This window comes from Papaver somniferum, chromosome 3, assembly GCF_003573695.1.
Source record: "Papaver somniferum cultivar HN1 chromosome 3, ASM357369v1, whole genome shotgun sequence".
NCBI lineage: Eukaryota > Viridiplantae > Streptophyta > Magnoliopsida > Ranunculales > Papaveraceae > Papaver > Papaver somniferum.
This window is the reverse complement of record NC_039360.1, coordinates 29,554,598-29,581,733: the sequence shown is the minus strand read 5'-3', so window position 1 is coordinate 29,581,733 and position 27,136 is coordinate 29,554,598. Positions and strand designations below refer to the sequence as shown.

Genomic DNA, 27,136 nt, shown 5'->3' with positions numbered 1-27,136 from the left:
TTATTCATCAAACAGGAGAGATGATTTATCTTGCACTTTGGCCAAAATCTTGTAGCTCCAATTGACTCTATCAAATGTCTTCTTTAAATCAATCTTGCATATAACATAACTCCTGTATTTTATCCATCAACTCATTTGGTATCAAAAAACCATGGATGATTTATCTGCCCTCAGTGTAGGCACATCGAACATGAGAGATGAGTTTATTCATCGAACAGGAGAGATGACTTATCTTGCACTTTGGCCAAAATCTTTTAAACACTTGTAAGAAGATATATAGGTCTACAGTCCTTGATAGTCTCAACATGATCTTTCTTTGGTACAAGAATTATAAAAGTAGTAAAAAGTAGTATTGTGCCTTAGTATCAAAACTACTTTTATCACAAAATTCATTTACAGTGCCCATGATATCACCCTTGATAAAACTCCAGCATTTCTGAGAAAACATGATAGGAAATCCATCAGGGCTTTGTCTTGCCCTAAATGCTTAGGCTAACATTTGCCAAAAATAAAATTGCAATACTTACAGAATAGAAATAAAACAACACTAAGCATAACGTTGTAATCTCTCTTCCAGAAAATTGAAGAAAGAAAGCAGAAGAAATGAAAGTGCGCAGTTGCTTAAAATGAACACGCTTATTCATCTGAATAAGTAGATAAAATGACCCAATGAAACATGTAAACAAAAAAGTAGATATCTTAAACAATTTGACAGTAATAACTAACAAGTCTATCCGAGTACAGCAAGCTAAATAACGCAGAAATAAAAGCAACAAAAAAGAACCAATATGAGAAAAAAAACTGAACGCACCAAAACTAGAGGTCCATTATCTTGGCTACCTTAACGTCTGTCGGTCTTTCCAACTCCACGCTTCCCAGAAAATAAATGTTTTGGTCTGAGAGTCGGAATTGTCCTATCTGCTTCTCCCCTCTTAGCATCCTTGTTCCTCTTCTTTGATGCTCCATAGGCAAGTTTCAAAGCCTTACTCTTCTGGAGTGCATCTTTGAAACCTTCTCCAGGAACAATTTCACCACGTGGTCGTGAGCTTGACCTTGACCTTGGGCGTGATTGAGACCTCAGTCGCAACTTTTTGTTGGCCCGATCATCATCCATTTCCATAGCATCGGCATCACTGTCTCCCCTGGACCTCTCCCTCTTTCTTCCCCTTTCAATGGATTTACTACGAGCACGGTTAATGGCTTTAGAAGGATCAATACCCAATGCAGATAGCTGCCTACCCATCCTCTGCGTAGTGAACTTCTTGTCCTTGTCATGTTTCCTTGGTACAGTAGGTCTACTCTCTGCTGTGCTCTTCTTAATCCTATGTTGTTGAATGAGCAAACTTTTCTTTTTCCTGATGCTTGCTAAAGCATCTTTTTCTTCCTGGGTCAACTCCTTGCCATCCATCTCAACATCCTCTTCATCCCCTTCCTGTTCTAGACGAAGTCCCTCTTCCCTTTCCAACTCTTCAAGCCTTTCTAAAATATCAGGATCGACGAAATCATAGACGTTATGGCCATCAAGAATCTCAGGCATATTATCTTCTTTCCACTCGTCATGTGCTAAGATATAGTGTTTTTTCAAGCTAGCAGAGTAAACACCAGCTCCACCATTCTCTTCCTCCAAATCTCTTTCAAGCTTCTTCTTTTCCTTCTCGGCAGCTGCCTTAGCTTTTGCCTCCAGAACTTGCTGAGGTATACAAGCTGGCCTTTCTTTCTGATCTCGTGGCTTTGGAACTGCTACGTGAAACCGATTTAAGCAATCATTGATCTTCTTTGACTTCATTTTTAGTTCCACCCTTTGATTTAACAGTCTTTCACACGCTGCATTCTTCACAGATATCACTCCCTCCTCTGTCAAAGTGCTCATAGTCAATAAAACATTTTCATCGTCATTTGGTTCACCTCCAGCACCTATCACAGTCTTTATAGCTTCTGCCTTCATCTCCTTGACCAAATTCATGTCTTCCTCTGAGAGACCATCCAAAGGCTGCAAATCAGTCTTGTTGCACACAATAATCAAAGGCTTGTTCATAAACAGAGATTTGATACTGTGGAAGAGAGCCGCCTGCTGAGCAATGCTGTACCCACACGATCCAGATATATCCAAGAAGAACAACACTGCAGCTCTCAGATGAGCAAGAGCCGTAATACTGCACATCTCAATAATATTCCTGTCTTCAAAGGGGCGATCCAAGATCCCTGGAGTATCAATCACCTGGTACCTCAAGTACTTGTAATCAGTATGTCCAACAAAGAGGGACTTTGTGGTGAAGGCATATGGCTGAACATCAACATCAGCCCTAGTAATTTTGTTGATAAAAGAACTTTTACCGACATTTGGGTACCCACAAATCAAGATAGTACGGGTGTTTGGGTCTATAGATGGGAGCCTTGCCATGTGTTGTCTAATCTGCTCCAAGTAAGCCAAACTAGGGCCTATACGCTTAATGACAGTACACATTCTCCCAAGTGCGGCAACTTTCAGTGACTTGCATCTATAAAGTGAATCCCCATACTTCAAAAGCTTCACATAGTCCTTGGATATTTTACTAATGAGATTTCTCGCAGTATTAATCTGACCAAGGGCAAGCTTGTAATGATCTTTGTTGTATAAAACATGAAGGAGATCTCCATAGAAAGGATGGATATCATCTAGACGAGGAAACTCATCCACAATGGTTGAAAGCTTGTCATGAAAGTTTGTCTGTGTGTATTTCACCTTACGCATATAAAACTGTCTTAATCTGTTGATAGCATATCCCTTGTGAACAACAGTAGGCGTCTGCCGCTGAGTACGAGAGAGTATGATGTCAACAAAGTCCTTCCCAGTGGGAACCACTGTAATCTTCTTAAAATTGTACTGCACCATCTTAACCTCTTAAGTACCCTATACAGCACAAACAATGAACAATATAACTCAGTAAAAAAAATGTAGAAACAATTCCATAAATATATAACGACAATATCAAACTAAAAACTTTATATGCCAAAAACATAAACAAACAGATATCGGAAGGAAACTATTAACATTGATCAGAAATCTAGCAGAAAGAATCACCTATTCAATTAGAACAGAAGTGGTAATAACTACTAACACTATACAGCACAGGAAAAATATAACTCAGTTAAAAAATATACTCCATAAATAAAATACCTCTACCGACAGTGTGGAACTAAAACTTTATACCAAAAACATAAACAAAGAGGCATCGTGCGGAAGCCATTAACATAGATCAGAAATCTAACAGAAAGAACCACCTAAGATTCAATTCAAACAAAAGTGATAATAACTAATAACAACATTATTTTTTGCCAATATTTTCCTGGAGTTACCTCAGAATTCTAAACAAACCATTAAAGAAAAAAATAAGTTTAGTCGCGGTTAAAAATCCAAATCGATAACAGTTTCATAATAACAATATAATAAAAGGTTTCACATCAACATAGCACTACATAGAGATCAATCAAGCAACTACAATTACAACTTCAACATAGAAAAATCAATCAAAATGAAGTTACCCATATAAGCTACTTCTAATAAGCTTGACTAGCATGAGCAAACACTTGAATCAAAACTGGTATTCATTATATAAAACCCTAATAAGCAATTACAAATACTGAATCACACACAAAAAAAATAATAATAATAATAATTATCGGATGAATAGAAAGAGTAACGAACCTTAAGATGATGAATCTGATTGGAACGATTTCGAGATGATAGATTTTATAGAAGAATTAGGGTTTTAGGATCGGCCGCAGTTGGAGAGGAAAATGTGAGGCCCCCAGTGGCGGTGCCTTTGAGAAAGAGAAGGAAGAAAGAAATATCAGGGTTTAAAGTTTTATAGGTCTCTGACTGGTTGGATATTTCGACCCAATTTTACTTGAGCCCCCCTGGAAGAACCTTTTGAGTGAGGATGGGCCTGAAGATTTTGCAGCCTGCTATTATGAGAACCGATTTTGTTTGGGGAAATTAGGGGGAGATCCAAAAAAAAAGAAATATTCTCATTCTCAGGCCCATAATTAATATTGGGTACTGTGATACTCATAATTATTTCCGTGACACCGATAATTATATGAAATTATTAAAAACTTCTGCATGACGGATTATGCATCTGCATGACTAAGTTATGCATCAGGGGTATAATTGGCAACTCAACTTGGACATAACATATCTAAAAATCCGCACCTTAGAAATTTACAAATTTTATATGGTTGGAAATCTTTTAAAGAGAGCTACGCAACGAGTACAAACAACAATATCAAATTTTTGTTTTTCATGAAAAAATCGGAGGTGATCATCGTTTTAGGCAAAATTTTCGAAAACTTGATACATAACCATTATGCAGCCACCAAAAAGGATGCATAACGCATTATGCAGACGCATAACTAATTATGCAACCATTTTCTCGACTGCATAACAAATTATGCATCTATAACAAGTCATGTACCCATTGTTTTCGCACCCTTCTTGAGTATAAAAAATTGATGCATAATGCAGTATATATCCATATTTACGGATGCATATCATGTTATGCATCTATTTTCTCGATGCATAAAAGATTGTGCGACAATTTTCTCGATGCATAATGCATTATGCAGTCATATTTTCGGATGCATAACAGGTTATGCATCCATTTTCATGACTGCATAACATGTTATGTAGATATTATTGTAGGTGCATGACAAGTTATGCAACCTTATTTTTTGTTGGTTTCAATACTAACAAAAATGTTGTTGTATAACGTGTTATGCAATCATTTTTCGGACTGCATAACACGTTATGCAACAAATTTTGTAGATGCATAACAGGTTATGCAACTGTTTTTAGAGTTGCATAACAGATTATTCAACCATTATGAACAACAACAACACCAATACATCTGTAGCTTTCCAACCAACAACACCTATCCCTTTATTTCATCATCTTTACTTATACTACCATCAATACTTCTTTTTCTTCTGGTAATGTTGTGAATTGTATACGTTAAGTTGAAGATCATCGTAATGGAGGAATATTTACTAAGAGCAGCAACTAATTGGTTTGATGGGTCAACAGAAGATGATGTCGAGTTAGTAAGAGAGCTTTACTGCCATATACAAACCCATGATATCTGTGCCATAAACCTCCTTATCCTTGTTCATCTCAGGATTCTAAACCACGCCCTGAGTCCTCAAACACAACCGCAAATCATCCCAGCAGTACACGGCTTAGAATGCCATCATATCTGCCTCCTATTGTTATATCTCCTTCACTGACTCTCTGTAAATATTCATCAGCATCCCTGGAAAACAGCTGCAAAGAACCATAGCAACAATATATATCTTAAGACTGAACTTCAGCTCAACATACAACCAAAATAAGTCTCAGACTTGGTCATTCCAGCCTCATTCCTTGCTTGCCTGAACTGCCCTTTATTCAACAGATCTACTTCCGACGTAGCAGCAACACCAGCTCCTTCTCCTGAGAAAAACTTGACCAAACCCTTACAAACTTGAGCCACACCGCTGTCAACACTAATCCAATTCGAATCCCTGTAAACAGTTCATCATTTAGTTGTATAGAAGCAACATTTTACTGCTGAAATATCAGCTCAAATCGAACCCAGTTCAGCTCCAAACTCGGCTGCAAAACCACCAAAGCACAGGCACATCTCCTTTTTCTTGTTGCAATCGAAGTGCTCTCAAAAACCCATTGCTTCTGCTCATGAACAAATCTCAATTCCACTGACATCTTCACCAAACAGCAACCACCATTTTGATACCCAAATTGACCTGCAAATTGAACTACAACCACCAGAACACAGCTTCTACTCAGGTCCAACTATTGGAGATATTGAGACAGCACTATCGGTTACAAGTCATCACCAGCAGCAACACAATGATGAATCCAGTGACATGAGCATCTTAGTCTATTCTCTTCCTCAACTGCTCAAACACTAAACCCAGTTTCATATTTCTTCACTTAAAACCCCCAGTTCACAACAACAGCAGATTATCTTCTAACCCTTGAAATTCATCTGAACCACCAATTTTTAATTAATCATCTGTTTCTCAAATCGCCGCTTTGAACTAAAATTCACCACCATTTCCATCTGAATCTCAGAAGCAGATTCAGAATCCGAGCTTCAATTTCTGAGCAACTCTTCTTATTTTCTCGATCTGTAGCAGCATCAATTTCAAACCCTAGATGCAGCAACAGAGAAGAGATTAATCACAAACATTAACAACATCACCATCTTCCAGTTCTAACTTGATTTCTTCATCGAAGGCAACGACAACCCCGGCTGTATAATCTGGTGGTAATTTGATCGAAACACTAAAGAACCCATGAAGATAAAGGTCTTGTGAGACAAATCCTGAACCTGCACCAGAGATTTTAACGATTACTTCACAGTTGGAGGAACAAGAAAAAGAACTGAAGAAGAAGTGTAATTCGACCATTAAAACAGACGAAAACATAATTTTTGAAATTGTGGGTTTTAGAATAATTTTCTTCCAGAAAATGGGTGCGCGCCTGTGTTTTTCTGAGCGTGGGTTTCATAGTAGAAAAGTCTGGGAGAATGGATCTCCCTGTAGTTTTCACATTTTGTTTCACCCTCTGAAAGTTATGACCGACATCTCAAATGGTTTATTCATTCAGCGATTGACAAAGATAGCGCTATAGCAGTGTGGAGCTCAGCCGGCATGATATACCGGGATCGGTCCAGCTCGGGGGCAGGCTCAGTGGTTCCAGATCTGTCAGGTTGCAAGTATGGGGCCATATGTATGGCTCTGGCTAGGTGCAAGTTTGTGTTTGAGAACACTTGTTTTGACCCAAATGCCGCCATTAGAAATGTTATGGCTCCTATATGATTCAGAATGACATTAGTAAAGCAGACAAAGCTGGCTAATCTCATTTTCTTTTAGAAGACTACTACAACATGTGCATTGGAATTGTTATTCGCGACACAGCATGGAACTTCATATGCGCCAAAAGTGTCTCAAGTACGGCTTTAGATTCAATGCAGGGGGGAAGCAAAAAAATTTCTACTGACAGCTGCAGAGTTGGCTCAAGAATTGAAGCTGCAAAATGTGTGTTGTATGGGAGACTGCCAGGCAGTTATCAACGCTCTTTATGGTTTTATTACATATTAGATGTTAAATGGTATACTGTCCCCAATTTGTTGCATTGTAAATATGTATGCTCTTACCAAATCTCCTATATATACAAAAACTTCAAAGAATTCACATTAGAGGGGGAAAAAATGAAAAATAATATTAATCTTGTAATTAGGTGAAGGAGTGTGCGGTTAAGTTGATGTAGAAGCAACAGAACAAGTGGGAAGATCATTAGGAACAGTGGGTGCAACATGAAGGATGGGATTGCTGTTAAAGAAATTTGCGGGTTTCAAGGCGAAACTCGATGAAACTGTGGGCATTATTGGATAATCTTCTTGGCAAGGTACATGATGGAAGCCTAGTGTGTACCATACTACAATATCCTGGTTCTCAATTGGGCGATCCCTGAAAGAATCATACAAAACAACAGAAATAATTATTTATCGATTCAAAAGAGAGGCATTGAGTAATGTTAACTACCAATTTGCAGTTATTGATCAGTACCTCTCTGACCAAACGGCGAGTGTATCTTCCCCTTTCCCTGGTACACTAGAAGTCCACCTGCCCATTGCTCGCTCCGGTTGTATGGCGTAACCCAAATCTAAAAACATCAAAAGAAACGGCCTTTAGTTTCAGCATTTTGGCAAAGTCTGATGCTAAATCTGAAATCTGTTGAATTGGGTAAAATGGGTGCATCCCCGATTCATCACGAGGCTTTTCTTTGCAGGTTTTTGTTGATACATTTTTCCATGATTTGTATCCAAAGCGTGGCAAAATTGAGGAATCTGGTGACTGAGCGGCCAAAGGTTCATCCTTAGCCGCCAGATAGCTTTTCTCGTGGAACTTTGCAGTTGCCCATCCACATGGACCACCAAATAAGTTGGTAGTATCCACCTAAGCAATGTAATTACATATTCATGAAGAAACACAGACGTCTTATCTAAGCAAGGATATTGACATTTTCTATGGCACTAATCAATGTCATCAAAAATAGATTGTTAGGTATAAACTTTAGTGGATATATGAATGGTCCTGAAACAATGAATCCTAAAAGTGGCAAATAAAAGGAACACGTTAAGAATGCAACACAAACTTCTTATGGCAACAATTTGAAATCCACAACATCTCATTACAGAATGCTGGCAAAATGCAAATGCACTACTGCATTACGCATTAAAACACGTAGACTTAGCCAAATACGTGTACGGAATATGATCAGTCATACGCAAGTATGCACCGGATTATGAATGCACCATTCATGCATGAACTAAGAAAATAGCTCACGTTTGCTTGCACCCAACAGACATATGGAGCATACCCGTCCAGTTGCAGTAAAATTTGAATTGGTTATAAAATATCGCTTTAAGTGTATACCAAAAAGAAAATGTGAATTACCTGATTGTTCGTGAAGGCGCCACGCTGCTGGGGAGGATCATTTTGATTAAGTAAACTTGCTGCATTGCCAGCAGGTACAATCTTGTATCCTGACGGGTTCCCGATTTTGGACTTCTTGGAAGGATTAATGACATAAAACTCCGACGGATCATAGAGTTTGAATTTGATCTGTGCATCTTTTTCAGATTTCGCAATATGTTTCTTAGTTTTCAAGTAACTTTTTCTAGGCGATTCGCCTGCTGGAGGTTCTTCCTTTACCAAATGCACCTTGACAAATGAATTATCTGGAGCGTCAACATCCATGTCTAGATGAAACGTTATGAAATGGTCGTGCACAACACCCATCAAATGCTCAGATACAAATGAACCACTCATGTTATCTTCTTCCGGTATTTGATTAACATTTTCATAATGAGTTCCCTTCACCATCAACATTCCACTTAAGCCTACCTGTTGTTGAGAGATAGTTCCAGGAATTCAACATAAAAGGGAACAAGAAACTTTTATGAAGTGCTAAGTGTATAAGCAGTACTACCTTCGTTTCTGGAAAATAGATACTGTCACTTTTTCATTTTAGCCAAGAAATAGGCCAAATTGAAAAAGTGATAGTATCTCTTTTCCTGAAACGGAGAGATTATGATCTATTGGTACCTGCACTCGTATAAGTCCATCTGCTTGAAACTCCCAGTCGATAATATAATCGTAATTACCTACTGTTGATGCAGTTCGAACTACTAAACTTACTTTCGGCCTCAATTCTCTTATCTGTTGCGCACAAAATTAAAGACAGGGAATAAACATTAGAAATTCATGTAAAGTTATACTGTTTTGCCAAGATTTTCATATATATGTACCTCTGGTCTCCCACTGCCAGAATCTGCAGTTTGTGAGTGTCTCCATCCAGTTTCACCAGCATAACGTTCAAAAACACAAATCATATTCGACTGCACAAACGGCTTCCCGTCAGATGCAGAGAAAACACCATCTATGTAATGTGCATTATGCGGACAGTCATTTAACGGCACCAGCGACATAGCAGTAAGACCCATCACGTATTCACCAGCATCTATATACGTCTTAAAATACCAACCTTCACTAGGATCCATATATAGTACAAAGAGCTCACACGCGAACCCTTTGTACATAACACTCCTCATCTTACCAGTATCTGGATCACGAACTCTAGCTTGCGAAATTATAACCTCGGCTCGCGGATCAGGATTCAGATGGAACTCCCAATTCGCCCAGCGCACTAAATGGCCGTCAATGCTAAAGCTAGGTCGAAGAGGCTGTTCCATGGAAATGGGGTTGATTGGTATGACGTTTGATGTTAGCTTATTCTGAGCTGAATGCTGGTATTCTGTGTTTATAGCTTGTGCGACCGGAATATCTTTTCCGGTATGAGAAATCTTGACAACTTTGTGTGTACATATTTCATCATCAAACACGTGTATGTAGGAAGACACGTGGAGAGCATGCGGACCAAGTCCTCAAAACATGATGACACACGCCCATAGCCAAGAAGCCCATCCCGTCGACGTCGGATCTTTGCCTGAACAAATCCAAGGGCAGAAGTTATAAGATGTACCAAAAGCACGGTGTACTTCGGAGCACCAAATAACTCCCGAAGAGTTACTTTATCTCATCCCCAAAAGAAGCCAAGATCAACGGTGAAGAGAAGGTTGACTGACATGGACGTGACAGGGGCAGAAGACACTTGCCTGACACGAGCATGCGTCTCAACTACCCGCATTAAACACTCTGAGCAGTGTACGTGTCGATCAACCCGTGGAACGAACGAGGATGACTCTGCGTGATCAAGCAATGAACGAAGACCTCTGCGTGATGGACACAAAGCACAAGAAGATAAGGTTCCAACGGCCCTCAGAAACGGATCCCACACTCTAACCCTATAAATACCCCCTCTCCACCAAGAGAGAGGGGGATCGAAAAAGAGAGAAAAGATTTAGAGAGAAGTTGAGAGAGAAGAATTGTTAGTGTAAGTTTACCTTTTACAATTCGCAGACCAATGTAAACTCCGAAGTCATTCGACTACCTTTGTAATCATCAAATGCATAGTGAACACGACAACCCCGTGGATGTAAGCCTTAGTGCTGAACCACGTAAATCCCAGTCTTATTTACATTTCAGCACTTTACATTCATTTCATAATCCACGAGTTTTACTTTTACACTTCGTTTTCTTTATCTTCCTCTATGTGAACGTCTCTGGTGATAATATTAGATGAGGCTATGATAAACCCGAAGTTTTGAGCCAAGAAATCAATGCAATTGTCTCATCAGTGCGAGCATGTGTATAGAATGCGAACATTGTTTGTGAACATATAGATGCCTTCGTGATTTACGTGTTCACAAACTTCTTTCTTCTCCAGATCAACCGTTACAGTTAAGCCTTCAATGGGTCTCATGAAAAAGTTTGAGGTACCTTGTTTCGAATAACATTGCACCTTAGTGACTCTTTTGCCTTCTTCGTTTGGACCGTACCAACCCGTCGCCAATGCATAACAAACTAAATCCGACAATTTTACACCTCTAGAAACAACAATACTCTGAATTCTTTGTTTGCTTGTGCTACATCTGTCGCAATGGTGGTTTCTTCGCTAGAAATCATCGGGTACCCGGACGTAGGGTCCATACTGTGACTAATTACCTTTTCATCTTCCAAGTCTACTACAAGAACATGAGAATGTGAATTCAAGAATGCAATTACTTGAGCTTGTCTATGGGGGAGGATGTCACCTTTCTTCCACTTCAAAACAGTAGATTTTTCGGGTTCGTGAAGTGATAAAGTGTGGATGGAAGGAAAATTTGGTGAAAGAACTGGTGGGTGAAATGAAAGTATGGATTGAACTTTGTTGATTTCTTGCAAAGTAAGTGGATCTAATGGATGTTTTGGGGTATCAGCAAAGTGAGCATCAATGGGTTTAAGTTCAGTAGTGTTTTTTTCAGTTGTGGAAGAAGAAACATTAAATTTGGATTGAATTCGATTCTTGGAAGTTGTACACCATGAACAGTATTGAGAACAGTCGAGATGAAAATCTGCTCCATGTGAAGGAAACCAAGAACGTAACAAGATAATAAGAAAAAGTGAAGAAAAGAGAAGAATGAAACACCGGAGATATGAAGTTGGTTCCATTGATGATGGTTAGTGAAGAAGTTCTAGACGAATCTAACTATACAACACAATCAAGCAGCGATTGCAAAAATCTTCTGAAGTCGTCTATGCATAAGTACACTACACAAAGTATATTATAATGGGACTGACTGTGATGGTCAGCAAATAGTGCCATCAGAGGACCACTTGGTAAGCTCCGACTGTCTATGTGTAGCTAGCTAGGGCCATAAATGAGTATTGAATATTGATCAAGTGGCTTAATGGACCGACCATGGTTGTCTTTTACATGGTTGTATTCCCAAGGGAAGCAAGTGAATCTGAGTGAATCTACCGTACATGGTTGAACAGTAACATCAAGCAGAGTATTTATTTTCTTTTCCGGTAAAAGAAAATGTATTTGAAAGAATGGATTGCGATGGTTACCAATAACAACACGCCAATCAGCACCACCAAGGGCTGCACATCGGATAGGATGGGTAGGATATGGCCTATTTCGCCACCCTACCCGTTAAATGGCGGGTAAGAAAATTTTTACCCGTCACCCTACCCGCCAATAAACGGGTAAGACCCTACCCGACCCATTATTTAGCGGGTCGGATAGGATAGGGTAGCGGGTATAATCGTTTTTTTTTCCCCTTCTATGTTCTGGTTCCTACTTTCTACTGTGTTTTGGACTTTGTGGTTCATAGTTACTACCTTGACTGTGTATACAAAAAGTGTTTCCCAAAAAGCAAAATAGAAAAAGAATAATCTTGCAACAGCCTATCTAAATATGTACCCAATGGTACTGCCAATCTAACTAGGGAAAAATGAACAGACAAAAACATCCTGCCAGGCACAAATCCATTTGTAGTCTCAAGAAACAAGAGTTCCATTCTTTTCAAAATCGACGATGAATCCCAGCATAATTTCATGTTCTTCACGTAACCTTGTTCTTCATATAGCAGTATCATCACCAAAAGCTCTTCATATGACCTTCTTCTTCAATCATCATCTACGAGGATGGAATACATACTAAGATCACCAAATAAATCTGCATAACAACAGTTGAAACATGAGTGGTTAAGGCTAAGTATTCATAGTTAAGAGAGATTCTAATTTTTTGCATTGTATACACTGCAGCTTATCCAAAGACCATCAACAACAAGAGGATGAAGCAAGGGAAGCATGAAACACAATATGGAAGTGATTAATTGTACAAATTGCAAAAAAGAAATTGAGACAGTAATTTTGACAAGGTAGGTAGACCTGAAAACTTCTCAAGGAGGAACAGGAACTGCAGACTAATGTTTACCAATGTTCTATTTGAAATTATACTATGTGCCTGGTGCCTACTGTACACTAAACTAGCATAGGGGGAAAAGTTTAACTAAATGTATGGGGTAAAGCCCCTGTGACAATTCATTAAAATCCCGAAAAACAACTATTCATTAGATGTATAAAATGAAACCCTTCTGGTGTAAGTTCGCACCCGCGTGCTTCAAGAAGGGTCAAGGACTGTGCACACCCTAGAAAGCCAATACATGTTATATTGTTACAGTGATCAATATTAGGCGAACTCAGTTCATAACAACATTCCAAGTAAACCCATTTGAGTTTTCAATCTGATTTACAATGTGAAACAGATGGTTTGAATGGATGAATTGAGCAGTTGAGAAAAAATGTACGAGTCTACTTGATGCATATTTATCTTTGATAAATCCTGAAACTACCATTTGACAATGAATATGATTGAATGCACTCAAATTCATACATTTATTCATGCAATATACTAACAACAAGTTCCATACCTGACTCTAAGACGTCATCCTCCTTCTCTTCAGCTCCTAGTGTAGATGGATCCATATCAATCGGCGTCCTCAACCAGTTCTGTAGGAGAATCAATGCTTCCACAGTTCGGGGTCTTAAAGAACTGCGGAAATGACCAAGTATTCGCTTTCCAGTACTGAAAGCAGATTCACTTGCAACTGAAGAGACGGGAATAGAAAGTATGTCTCTTGCTATAAGTGACAGAATATCAAACCTTGCAGCATTTCTTTTCCACCAAGTCAATATATCAAACTTTGAACCTTCTTTCTTGTCTTTTGTTGGTGAGTAAATCTGCTCCGATAAGTATCTTTCCACCTCTGATTTGTCAAAATCCTCCATTGTAGACAACTGGGTTTTACGTTCTTCTCTATGGGCCTTATATCTTCTCTTTCTATGTAACGTAGAACTAGAACTAGAGCTCTCTTGACTAGGACTACCACCAGTTTCACCTACAGATTCTGACGAGGCTAACACACTTCCTACACCTGCATATTCTGCCTTATAAGCTGTATATAATTCATTAAAATCCTCTTTCACTTTATCTAACCAATTTTTTACCAATCTTTGTTTCATCCAAGGAATATCATGCATAATCAAGTCTTCTAGTATTACTTGCAGTCCACGTTCTTTTTCTCTTGGATCAAGAAGCACAAAAATAAACAATAAAGGATTCATATTTTTATACTCACCCCAATACTTGTTGTATTTAAGTAACATCTTCTCACCCATATGGCTTAAGTGAGGATCATAATGAGCTTTTTTCCATTCATTTAACTCTCCACGTACATCACAAATTTCCGCCAAAAATGTATGCGAAGTGACATACGTAGAACCAGAAAACTCAACAGTGGCTTCAAAAAATACCTGTAGATACAGTACTAATTGTTATCGACCGTTGCGTCCATAGAGATGGATGTTTTCATAGCAAAACTTGCAATAAATTTGCTCCTGTTGATAATGCATATTAAACCATGTACAGTAATAACACCTTGCAGGGCCTGTACCATTCAAACTATGTTATTCTAACAAGACACAGAATCACAAACACAGACACTTGGAATGAGCAATTTCAATTACAAGGATATGAGCATGCGTCAAATGTGAGTTTCCCAATGATTACACTTCACACTCTGAAGCATATATTCCAGAACATACTAGCATAGATAAATGCAATGTTTGACATTTCAAACATGAACAAACAACAAAATCAGTACATTGCACTTAAAAGTGAACGCAATTTATAATTCATGAACTGCCAAAAATCATACATGGAAAAAGAAGCAAATTGATTAATTCACATTTTAAGCGTCCACAATGTAAACTAATACCAAAAGAGGTCATGGATGGTGTAAAGAGCAACACTACAGTAACTCATATATTGAGATAGGGTTATTCCTAGTGATAAATTCAACCTTAGTGACAAAACTAACTACATTGCAGTAAAGGTAATGAAAGAAATAAACAACAAAAGTCCATTTCTTTTTTACAATGGACCATAGGAATGGACCCAGTGTGATACTAGTTTGAAGATCTTGTATTACTGACAAGTGACAGACGAGGTAAGATTCAACGAGTAATCAACAAAAGTTAAGACTAACCACCTTGACTATCGCAGTCTACAATCCATCTAATGGTTTCAGACTTTGTTTTGTATCATGCAGTCAGTTTTAAGTTTCAGACCTTGTTTTGTTTCATGCAATCAGTTCTAAAATGGTTGATAAAGAAAGATAAAATACCTGTAAAAACTGAACTAGGACTCGAGCATTAGCCCAATCATACTTTTCAGGAGCATGCACACGAGGCTTTTTCTTCTTGGCTTTTCTCCGACCAGCTACGGGTTCTTCAGGAGCATCAGAATCAAATGAAGTAGATTCATATTCATCAGGAACATCTGTACTGTCAATAGCATCAATATTAACACCCATTTCTGGTTCATCGGGAATATCGAAGATAAACCTCTCACGAAATGCTTTATCTGACCGTGCTAGCCTTACAAAGTCTTTTTCATATTTTTCCGCGGAATCGAACATCAAAAAATGGAGTTCCATCTTGTTTTTACATCTAATATTAATCCCTTTTTATACTCAATTCTTTCGTCAAATACAGCTTCAAAGAACTTCTTCATCCTAGCAGGAGAGGTTGTGACGTATTTAACCACTGACCTGATTCTTGCCACTGAAGTATTATACTTCTTCAACCCATCCTTAACAACTGAAGCTAATACGTGGGCAGAACATCTGACATGCAAATTTTTACCTCCAACAATTGATGATCCCCAACTGACAACTCTCTCCTTGACATATTCTATTGCTTTTTTATTTGCAGATGCATTATCGAGAGTGATGGTGAACACTCTCTCAAGCCCCCACTCGATCAAACACTTCTCCAATGTTCTTCAAATATGTTCACCTCCATGACTAGTGATTAAACAAAAACATATGATTCTTTTGTGTAATTTCCAGTGGTCATCGATAAAGTGGGCAGTAACTACCATGTAGTTGTAGTTCTGAATGGACGTACAAGTATCTGTTGTGAGACAAACTCTAACCTTGTTCACCTTGAAATAGTTCACCAACTTGGCCTTTTCAGTCACAAACAACCTGCATATATCACGATAGACGGTCATCCGTGATGGAAGTTTGAACCTCGGCTCAAGATACCTACGAAATGCTATGAACCCTTCACCCTCAACCATTCGGAAAGATTGTTCATTTGTGATTATGAAATTTATCAAGGCTCTCCTACATGCTTCTTGACAAAACGTAGCCCCAACCATACGTTGTTGATCTCCCAGATTGCTAGGTTGTGCAGATTCTACTGTATCCAAATACTTCTGACACTTAGTCAAACGCCAGTTCAAATTAGATGTTCCATAATCCTTACCACCAGCCTTATATTTACCACCTTCACAGTAGTTACACTTCCCCCATGTAATACCAGCTTCATCAACACTTCTTTCGAAATGGTCCCATACCCAAGATGTTCTCTTCCGCTTCATACTTTCTCTGACCTCAGGTTGAAAAGATGGTGGAGGTGGACGTGGCGGAGATGCAACCGCACTGGCCCTTCGTTGCACATATTGATATGCAGCTTGAGACGGAATAGGAGGTCTCGTTGACATCACTTCTGTAATCTCAACCATGTTTCCTCACACTAAGCCTGCACAAACTAAACCATGTTTAGTGAATTTTCCTGATGATCTCAACTAAGTCGGATTTGTTGGACTGCTTTGTCCTCACAACTAAGAGTCATAGTCTAAGACATGAAAATTTAAGGATACACATCTGTGAGCTTATAAAACAGATCCTACGCAAGTAAGGTCACACTCAATATTATGACGAGCTGAAGAACAAGTAAACATATAACTTACTTCTGTAGTTTGAAACCGAATATTAGGACGAGCTTATAGTGTGTGCCTCAAGCTATTTCTGAAAAATAGACATAAATTTTAGTAGGTAGTTCGCATATTAAATGCTAACAAATTCTTAATATTGAGTCTGGAGTCCAATGGTTTACATTGTTTGCTTAATATTTAGAAAACTTCGGGTGGGAGGCCAACTGAAGCTAAGTGGACTGTTACAGCATCATACGCACCAACAATTCTAAACTGGCTTGCAAGAGCTGAAGCACCAGTTTTGGGCATTATGTCTCTGCAAGCAATGGTATGAATGCGTATAGAGTGCAAAAATAATCTGTTGTCCATGTTGCATCATTTTCACCCGATGTTTCTCACAATTAAATCTAAACGAATCAATTTCGTATGAATGCGTATAGAGTGCAAAAATATAGACTCGCTCTCCAATTTAAGCAATGAGTAATGAGTTGTATATAAGCAAGGGAACAAGATCTTAACTAAGGCATAGCAAAACATTTTATGTTCAACTATACATCAATTTTGTTGATTCCTAAAATTCCATCCAAAAATAGTAACACTATTAGAAAAACCAAATGTAAATTAACTATTCAGTAATAACACACATTTTACTTGAAACTGATCAACCACTAATGTCAATTAGTAATCGATGAAAAAACGTTCCACTTAAAAAGCTAAAATAGAGAACAAAGAGAGATGGCATGGATCATGGATTGTGTGCTCACATACTTGTATTAGCTAGTGATGAATTGGACCCCAAGACTACATAAATCAATGGAAGAAGAATTAAGAAAACAGCCGCACTCATCAATACACCAACTCTCCACTGATAATCCTTGTTTAGATTACCCATAGTCAAAACAATTACAAACTATAGACGACTGAAAATCAGATATATGTTAACGATAAATCTTTCCTCATACACCTTATATAAGTTAAGCTCAAAAGTTATTTAGAGAGGAACAATCCAAGCAAATACAAACACACTGACTGATTCCAAATACAAATATGTAAATTTTCTTTCAATCTAAGTAGCTTAACTTCCTAACAACAAAATGAGCAACCCCACATAAAAATTACTTCAACTACACAAAACCCTCCTAGTATTTGGGTAAAAAAATGGAAAAGGAAATCTGGGTTTAATGAATTTTCACCTGAAAATTAGTTTGAATTTCAAATCAGGAATTAATTGAGGAGGAGGAGGAAGAACCACTTATTAAACCCTTCATTAGCTTTGCACACTCAGATTCTTCGTATTCTGCAACAAATTCATATCAAACAATGAACATCAATAATCTCAATTAAGATTAGCTATGATTGGAACTATGTCTAATCAATCATATATTGGAACTGTCCTAATCAATTAAGATTGCCTAATATCGTATCCTGCAACACACATGAAATCGTAAAACCCTATGATTTTTCAATCAATTTAACACAAAAAAAAAAAAATTGAAACAAAATCAACTTTGAAGTTAGATCTTACCTTGAATCAACCGATTAAAGGGTTCTAAAACGAGATCCGTTAACAGCTTTGAATTTGGTATGTAACTTGAGAGGTGTGAGAGGTACTAGTAAATCAGATAAAAAAGGGTTTTATGCTTCTGCGTTATGGCTTCACAAGAATCATCCTAAAACCCTAGCTATTAATCTCAAAGCCATGGCTGATTTCGGGTACTTCAAAAATTTATCTGAGATTCTATTGAAAAGAACAGGGTGGAAGAAATGGTTGAAGGAGAAAACGAGAAATGATAATTTTCTGTTTAGATTTAGATCGACTTGACAAAAGAAATGGAGTTAACATTTTACTCCTTGTTTGTTTTAAAATAACGGTACAATGGACACGAGACAAAATAAAGGATAGAGATTATTTGGTCTTTTAAATATATCAGACGGGTAAGCGGGTAGGGTAGGATAATTTCGGGTTTTATCCGTCACCCTACCCATTTGACGACGGATAAGATAAAGTTTAACCATCACCCTACCCGTCAATTATCGTGTAGATAGGATACGGATAAAAATTGTGACGGGTAGGATAGGGTGGCGAGTAAGGGTAGGATATGTGCACCCCTAGCACCACCACACATTTTCAAAGACACGGCAGTTAAGCACAGCCATTAATCAGTAAGAGACCTAACAGTCTACATTCTACACTTACACGAGGAAAAGATGGTATTTTGATTCTTGAGTGGTGTACCAATTTTCTATGGGACATACTGACATGACCAGTCTAGCAATAATCGACTATTTTGGTCTCGCATTGATTCTTGTACCAAGAGAATCCAAACAGAAGGCAACAATTTATACCTTCTGTTTTGAAATTCGATGCAACTGGAGGCTCGAATGTTGAGAACTTAATGAAGCTAGACGCACATTATGATAGGGGGCAACCATAGTCACAGTTTAAGGTACGAAAAAGTTTAGTTTTCTCCGATAAAAACACAGATGAAAAGGAGGCATTTCAAAATGCCCGAGAACAGCCAGGCCACTACAGAAGCATTCCCTAAGGGCATTTCTCCATCAACAGCATCATAATAACTACAACTGTATTATTATATAAAATCTCTATGTCATAGCCAATTTATCTAGGGGAATAACAATATAATCTATAAGAAAATTGAAAATCTCGGAAACAAGTCAAAACTACCCTGAAGACTTGCTCACTTAACAAAGTTTCTATTTCCTCTAAATGGAAAATTGTTTACAAGAACAGCTTGCAGTAGGAAAGGCAAACGACTAATAACCATCATAAAGATTACCTAAACTAGTGTCTTTGTTTCCTCTAACGCTGACTGGAGTCAGGTGAACCATCCCCGTAAGAAACTAAACCTTTACCAGCAGGAGGGCTAGCAGAAGGTGACCTAGATTTTACGTCTTTGCCTCCACGCTTTGGGGGAGGTGTATCTCCCGATGACCTTGAAACAGATTTGCTCCTGCTCGAACTCCTTGATACAGACCTTCGCTTCTCAGATCTCAAGCCCTCACCACCGCGAGAACTAGGTTTCTCAACAGGTGAACGGCTATGTGTTGGGCTACGGCTGTAGTCTGCTTTTCCACGGCCCTTGTTGCGAGGAGGACTTCGTGATAGGCTCCGGCTCCTTGACCAGCTTCGCCTGCCTCTGTATCTGCACAGATAAAAGGTTCATCCACACTTCTGTTTAGAATATTGAATACTATAATCTGTTACCAAGTAGCTTGTAATAAAAAAAGAATGCCCATGTTTAGAATGGGGAACTCTAATAACAAGTTAAACAAAGATGAGTACCTTGGAGGAGTTCTGCCTCTTAATGGACTCCGGTGACGCCTAGGAGGAGAACGATAGCTTCTGTAGGTTGGATATCTGATCGGAGGAGAAATAGTTAGTTAACACGCTAAAAACTTTAGAATTGAATAAAATCAGCAAAATAATCGAAGGGTGAGCTTCTTTCTAACCTGTCACGATCTCCTCTACCGCCATAGCGGTGTGACCTAATGGGAGAGCGGTCTGGAGACGGGGTACGATATCGCCGTGCATACCAATACTTCTGGCTAAAACCGCGTCCCCTTCTGAGGCGCTTTGGAGACCCATCAGGTGAAGCACTTCTTGACGCACTCCTACCACGATTATGAATAGGAGATCTTCCCCGGTAGCCAGGACTTACAGGAGACTTTGAAAGTCTCCTCCGGTTACTCCTGCCAGCTGGCCTAACTGGACTCCGGCTAATGCTTCTCCGAGGGGGAACCCTGCCTGGACTTCTGCTTGGGCTCTTCCTAGGTGTTCTTCTAATTGGGCTCCTACTTCTGCTTAAGCTCCTCCTAGGTGCTCGTCTGACAGGGCTCCTACTTCTACTTAAGCTCCTTCTCGAGGGCCTCATAGGGCTTCTAGAACTGCTCCTTCGCGAGGACTTTGCAGGAGGCCTTATCAAACTCCTGCTAGTGCTTCTTCGTGGGGGGGATCTTACTGGACTGCGACTTATGCTTCTTCGGGGAAGAGAAGGACTCCTGGTGACGTCTCTTATGGCTCTATTCCTCACTGGACTTGGGCTGACACTTCGAACAGGACTCCTGCTGCTAACACTTCGTCTATCTGGGCTCTGACTGACGCTCCTGCTCTGCCGGGGGACCCCTGCAGGGCTCCTATCAACACTTCTCTGTGAACTCCTGCTCAAACTTCTTCTTTTAGGGCTCACACTAGGGCTCTTGCTCAAACACCTTGGACTGATACTCATACTCTTACTTGGGATCCTTTTAGGACTCGTGCTTCTGCTCCTGCTCATCAACTTTTAGTAAACAAACAGAATCTGGAAGAATTGGTGAGGATAAATAATAACTTGAGGTGTGAAGAAGGAGAAGATGGAGAAACCTAGATTTGCTTGGATGAGCATCAACTAGATCAGGTTGTCTATCAGCATTTCTGGCAGACTTGGTATCTGTCCCATTACTCCTCAGCTTTCCGTTCTCTTGTGGTGATTCACCTCCTCGCTGAAGCGCATTTGTCATCTCACCGTTCTTCTGCACGTGGTTAACTTCCACCTTTTCCTTTAACGAAGGAGATTGATTCTTTGCTGCAGACAGTTATAAACAAAGTATATAACTAGTTAAAACCAATTTTCGAAAGTAAGAATACAGAAGAAACACGATACTCAAAGATACAGAATAAACGTGATACTGAGAGATGTATTACATGGATAAAAGTGTGCCATGAAAAAAAATAATTACCCAAGGTACTCGGTAGGAAATAACAAAACATGGAGTGACTTAACAACACACCTGATAACTTTGAGTTTCTAGACTTTCCTGTCGAACACCCTCGAGCTTCAACTTTTTCATCGTCGGAGATATTTTCACTTGTAGAGTCGCTCTCAGAATCACTGGAACTCTCAGATGTCCTTCATAAAATCAAAAATTATGGCAACATCAGTATAATTTTCAGCAAAAAAAGACACTCGGATCTCAAACTGATGGCAAAATTTTCAACCAACAGCTAGCAACTCTTCATTTACACTTTGCTAAAAGGGAGAAGCAACTCTTCTAGCTTTTCAAATCAACTGACAACAAGAGACCCAAAAAGAGTTAGAATGAAGTAACTCCTTCAAACATTCTGGTGGTTCGCACTTTGTGAGTGAAAACAATTTTCCCACCCACACCATCGAGAATTACAAACCTCCCAGCATCAGCAGGTTCCTCTTAAAGTAAGACTCTAAACTAAAGGTAAAGCTGATATACTAAACATTATCCATTATTACTGATTAGCACAGTATGTATAGATGACTTTCCACACACATTATGATGATTTACCAAGTCAGCTGGTATGGGTAACAGTATGACTGTTTATCCCAACTGTAGAAACTACGGCTGTGGCTAAAAGATGAAGGGTAAGTCTATATAGACTATAGTGTATACCTTCTTGATTTGCGCCTCGCTTTCTTATCACGCCGCCTGCGCCTTTTCTCTCGCCGTTTATCCCTTTTCTTACCACGCCTATGTTTGCCTTTTTTAGAAACCCTCTTCCTCTTCTTATGCCTGTCTTCACTTGACGAACTAATGTCAGATGATGAAGAAGAATCAGAGGCGGAATCTGAATCCGAGTCGCTATCGAATTCAGATGATTCAGTTTCAGAATCCGATGAACTATCGGATTCAGAAGAATAATATCTTCGTCTCTTTTTCCTTCTTCTATCTTTTGAAGTCTTCTTATGCTTTCCCCTCCGCTTCACTTCAAGATCATCAGCATCGATAGAGACCTCATTCGCTTTCAGTTTATTGGCTTTCTTTTTATCTGAGGTCAAAAACGTGTGTGTTACTAGACATGGATAATCAACTCAATTACAAAAATAATAACTTGGTAGACCCTACTTCAATCACATTAAAGTGCATAGCATAAAACAATTGGAAACGTATGGGTTATGGCCTTATAGTCAGATAACAGTTTTAGCATGAAAAAAATTGCTGACAGTTAGACAACAAAAATTGCAGAAATAGGCTGTCAGAAATCAAAGAGAAGTAACAGAATAGAGAAACTCTAGAGCAAAGAGCATTAAGTGAACTTACACAGGCAAGCTGTATCACACAAATCTAGGCCTATTATGTAGTAGAGGATGGAAAAGTCAACAAAATTAAAGTCAAAATTCACAGCAGCAAACAGTTCTAAGCAAATTGATGCGAAGGAATAATATGTTTGTGTAATTCTATGAATCCTTAATTACAGCTTTTCCTAAATTTCTACCTTCAAGATGTTCCCCACAGTTGACAATTTTCACCATACACTCAGGTTTTCCCTTCTCGCTACCACCTATATGCTCAATCTTCTTTAGAGTCTCACGGCCTTGCACAAGCTTACCAAACACAACGTGCTTCCTGTTAACAACAAGCAAATACATAAGTAAAAAGAATAGCTCATCTCCTGCTCGCTAAAGGCATCAAACGATCTGCATCCATGTTCCCAGATCATGAAAGAGATGACCGGGCAGCAAACGATTGAGCAGGCATCTAGATACTTTTTTGAATAATTTGCCAGAGTGTAAAAGCGAGAGTCAACTTCTTCGGCTAAATAATAGAATTCTTAAACATTAAAAACAGAAAAGATGAAAGAACCCACCCATCAAGATGGTGTGCAGCCTTGAAAGTGATTAAGAACTGAGAACCATTTCTATGAGGACCATCATTAGCCATAGATAGAAACCCATATCCATCATGAGTTAGCTTGAAGGATTCATCTGTAAAATGTCAAAATTAAATACCGTTACCTCACTGAACAAGGTTAAAGAGCTTATTTCATATATATATGCCCTAGTTGGTGAAACTCATTTTTTGCACATATGCCATTGTTTAACGCCTTTCAAAGTGAGCAGGGAAAAGTCACATGTGCTACCCATGGGTACAACATCATGGACAAGTTGCGCACATTGGATAAACTCTAGGTACAAAGCTGAGGCCTGAGGGGTGAGGGATAACCCATAATCTGATCTGCATAGGCCGCCTTGATAAATATTATAAGAACCCGGGACAAACTTGTTCAACATAACAGAAAAGGCTACTTCCTGAAAGCATGTGACATTGTGCAAATACAATTTTCAAGGACATAGTGGTGCTTGTTTAACAGGAAGAAACCAATAAACTACATGAGCAAGAGTAACAAGATTACCTTCAAATTTCTCTCCATATATGCTCTCACCACCACTTCCTGCAGATTAGAGAGACGGGACAAAATTCAATGGGTAATTTATTTCTCAGAAAAGATTTCAACAGCAAGATATAAAAGCTTCATATTAAACTGACTAGTTAGCAGTAAGAAGCAGAAAACAATGGTAATATCTTCATGAGGCTTGCTGTAGCAAGGTTCCCAATAAAAAGTACAATAACCAAACTGACATACATATACAGCAGCATAGAAAATCAATCTTCATCAAAAGTTCAAAGTTGGGGATAGAACTTGACAAAAGCAACGTAAAAGACATAATAAATATAATTTCACAGGTTTTGATGAAACACATACCATCTCGCTTCGAAAAATCTCCAGCCTGCAAAATGAAACCTGGAGTTAGTAAATGATAAACACAAAGATGTTTCTACAACGAGAACCAGTAAGGAGAACCTCAAAAGTATGAGGACAGACAACTTCAAAACTACATCACATGAAAAGCAGCATGACCATCAGCTTTGCATCCTACAGCATAAACAAGGGCAACTGCCTATAGGAAAATGACCATCACTCTATCTCATGCTAACCAGAATACACGAACAGGAGATGAGCTATTCTTTTTAGAGAGCAACCAATTCTAAGAAGAAACACATTTACAGGGATACGAGCTATTACAACGTACCTGAGCCATTAATCCTTTGACAATTCGGTGGAAAAAGGATCCTTTGTAGTGTAGAGGCTTTCCAGTTGTAGGCCCAATTCCCTTTTCGCCTACAAAACATCAAGTTATCCGAAGGATTAGAGATATCTTTAGATTCTTCAAGTAACATTTTGATTCATGAATAACAGCAGAAATAATTGAACAAAGTTCTGGAGGCTTCGATGCCCCCAACATAACTAGAACCAATAAGAAGCTAGCAGACATAATGCCAAGAGTTTTCTTAGAAGGATACAAGAGATCTATCTGTCCATTTCCTAGGCACAAATTTGTATTATTTTTCGAAAGCATGCAGATGAAACAGGTTCGAAAGGAAAACTATTCGATGACAGCTGATTATAAAGGATATACATTTTCCAGCACTGAAAAAGACAAGGTGGAAATCGGGATTACATAATCTCCATTGATGTCCCCAAGTACATCATGCAGTCGTACATAGCAAGACCATGGACCACGCAACGGTAGATACAACATCTCCAGGTGCCCAGCAATATGGGCAACAATGCAGCTACTATTAAACAAGGACCCATCGCATAAATAAATGTGATTGCTAACAAGTTTTAGGCAATAAGCTCATTAGTTTAACCAATTGATAAAAGGGTACCTACTGTTTCAATCTCAGAGCTGTCACCGAAACCCTAACTTCAATCTCCCATCTGTTACAACCACCAAAAAGGAAAACTAACTACATGTCACGTCATGGTTTGCACAACTACATGGAAATAAATAGAATTCATCCAAGAGTTACTGAGGTGCACCAATGCTTATCAATATAATTCTAATTCACAATAACCAACACCAGAACACACACACATAGATGACGTAATCACCATTCCATCAGGGTTTTAAAGTATTAATTCCTTTAGGAAACCTTAGATAGAGGAGTTGGAAAGTTCCTATTAGTTTTCTTAAACTAGTTATACACAAATAACAGGAAACACATGGAGTCGTGGATGGTAGTGTTGTATCTGAAATTCGTCGTCAGATTACTAAGATTCGTGTTACCATCTGGTTTAGAACCTAAACTGATTTGTAACTACCTAACATGACTTATGTAAGTAAGCAGACCAGACCAGCATACAGAACAAAGAATCAAAGTTGCGCAGATTAATATCGAACAGCCATGATTAAAAATTTAACAAGTTGAGAAGACTTATTACCTGTACAAAGTGCTCGAAAATTCTCTGCAGTCTTGGGAACAACGTCATGGAAAAGCTGTAGAAAAAATTAAGTAAAAAAAATTAACACAAAAACTAGTTAACCATGTGTGTTCGAACTTGATACCAATCAACTTAGCCAGAATTACATCAGTTAAAACATAACACCACTTATTCTTACTAAAACTAACAAAAACAAAGCATACCTCAAATACCATCCTCTCAGCAGGATCTCCATCAACAGATACATCTAAAAAAACATACGTATTCTTCTTTTTCGACACCATTATCTTAATTCACAGGTGAACCTGACATCCCAGTAGTACGTTAGAATGTACCCAAAAGAAAAAGAAAAAAACAAGACCCTAGCAATATGTTAATGAATCAGGAACTTGTTATAAAGAAACTCATTGAATATGCTCTAAACTAAACCACCATTCTTAAATTCATCCAAGGACGTAAACATTCCTTCATAAACAACTACGCGATCCAAATTCATTGAAAAGTGTTTACGAGATTTACAGATCTCAGACCGTACCAAACACTTCCAAAATTTCACACCGCGCCCACACAAAATTAGCTGACAGGAAACATTACATTACATACAAATAATAACAGGAAGAGACTGAAACACTACCAACACTACACCAGAATTTGATCTACGAGAAAATAATGATGAACGTAGCTGAATCGAAACCATAAACCCTAGATAATTCTTTTCAAAACCCTAAAATTACACTCAGAACAACAAATCACTGAGTAAAAACCGAACAATTTCGCCCAAAAATCTACACGATCAAGAAAATATTGAAGAAATTTTGTGGAATAACCCTAATTACCTGCGATATGCTGTGAAGAATGAGCTCCACAGAAATGTGAAGACGAGTTTAGAAGAGAGGAAAAAACTAAAGTCCTTTAAAACCTTAGCGTCTCTCGACTTGGATTTCAAATTACTGAAATATCCTTTTCTTAAGTCGTATTGTCATCGGTGTACTAATTTTTACAATGTGACGGATAAGCCCCTACTATTCTGACGGAATCGCCGGAATTTGAGCGTATGACTATGAGGTGTGGTAACACTACCGTATGCGATCAACGAGTTGGAGGAGCACGAGACAGTGTCAGAGGTGCTGGGATACATGATGGTGCGAGCATTTGTACATTGGGGTGCACATTCCTCCTCTCATGTCGAAGGCACTGGAAAGATATACGGAACAAGATTTCGATCAACTTTGCTTTCTCTGAAAACGAAAAGTTTTTTTTTTTGTGGATAAAATTAAGCCATCTAATATAAAGAGAGTCGTTCCTCCTAATATTAAATTTAT

The 27,136-nt window shown here is 38.6% G+C and overlaps 2 protein-coding genes and 1 pseudogene across 5 annotated transcripts; all 3 read right to left on the bottom strand.

Annotated features, from left to right (window-relative positions):
- Nucleotides 1–621: 621 nt before the first annotated feature.
- On the bottom strand, nt 622–3,813 carry LOC113355692 (nucleolar GTP-binding protein 1-like). The gene is made up of 2 exons (XM_026598615.1): nt 3,686–3,813; nt 622–2,890 (listed from the first exon to the last, which is right to left on the bottom strand). The coding sequence occupies exon 2, from the start codon at nt 2,870–2,872 to the stop codon at nt 842–844; it is 2,031 nt and encodes a 676-aa protein (XP_026454400.1). The 5' UTR covers nt 2,873–2,890; nt 3,686–3,813; the 3' UTR covers nt 622–841.
- Nucleotides 3,814–7,166: 3,353 nt separating this feature from the next.
- LOC113361077 lies at nt 7,167–11,777 on the bottom strand (annotated as a pseudogene).
- A 7,571-nt stretch (nt 11,778–19,348) lies between these two features.
- On the bottom strand, nt 19,349–26,725 carry LOC113355691 (peptidyl-prolyl cis-trans isomerase CYP95-like). Of its 4 annotated transcripts, XM_026598614.1 has the most exons (15): nt 26,018–26,080; nt 25,815–25,869; nt 25,263–25,310; nt 25,048–25,165; nt 24,619–24,707; nt 24,291–24,315; nt 23,940–23,978; nt 23,394–23,511; nt 23,022–23,152; nt 22,199–22,574; nt 21,566–21,684; nt 21,159–21,360; nt 20,249–21,064; nt 20,082–20,156; nt 19,349–19,941 (listed from the first exon to the last, which is right to left on the bottom strand). In XM_026598614.1, the coding sequence occupies exons 5-15, from the start codon at nt 24,625–24,627 to the stop codon at nt 19,599–19,601; spliced, it is 2,253 nt and encodes a 750-aa protein (XP_026454399.1). In that variant the 5' UTR covers nt 24,628–24,707; nt 25,048–25,165; nt 25,263–25,310; nt 25,815–25,869; nt 26,018–26,080; the 3' UTR covers nt 19,349–19,598. The 4 variants fall into 4 exon arrangements, with proteins under 4 accessions (XP_026454399.1, XP_026454396.1, XP_026454397.1 ...); XM_026598611.1 differs by lacking the exons at nt 25,048–25,165; nt 25,263–25,310 and adding an exon at nt 26,651–26,725 and having other exon boundaries at nt 26,018–26,119; XM_026598612.1 differs by lacking the exons at nt 25,048–25,165; nt 25,263–25,310 and adding an exon at nt 26,651–26,725 and having other exon boundaries at nt 20,249–21,058; nt 26,018–26,119.
- Between the last annotated feature and the right edge of the window lie 411 nt (nt 26,726–27,136).

Coding starts and splice junctions, on each gene's coding strand:
- LOC113355692 (XM_026598615.1), bottom strand. CDS start 2,872: ATGGTGCAGTACAATTTTAAGAAGATTACAGTGGTTCCCACTGGGAAG.
- LOC113355691 (XM_026598611.1), bottom strand. CDS start 26,098: ATGGTGTCGAAAAAGAAGAATACGTATGTTTTTTTAGATGTATCTGTT. Junction 25,870..26,017: donor CTGAGAGGATGGTATTTGAG/GTATGCTTTGTT, acceptor TTTTTTCTACAG/CTTTTCCATGACGTTGTTCC. Junction 20,157..20,248: donor GGTAGAGGAGATCGTGACAG/GTTAGAAAGAAG, acceptor TCCTCCGATCAG/ATATCCAACCTACAGAAGCT.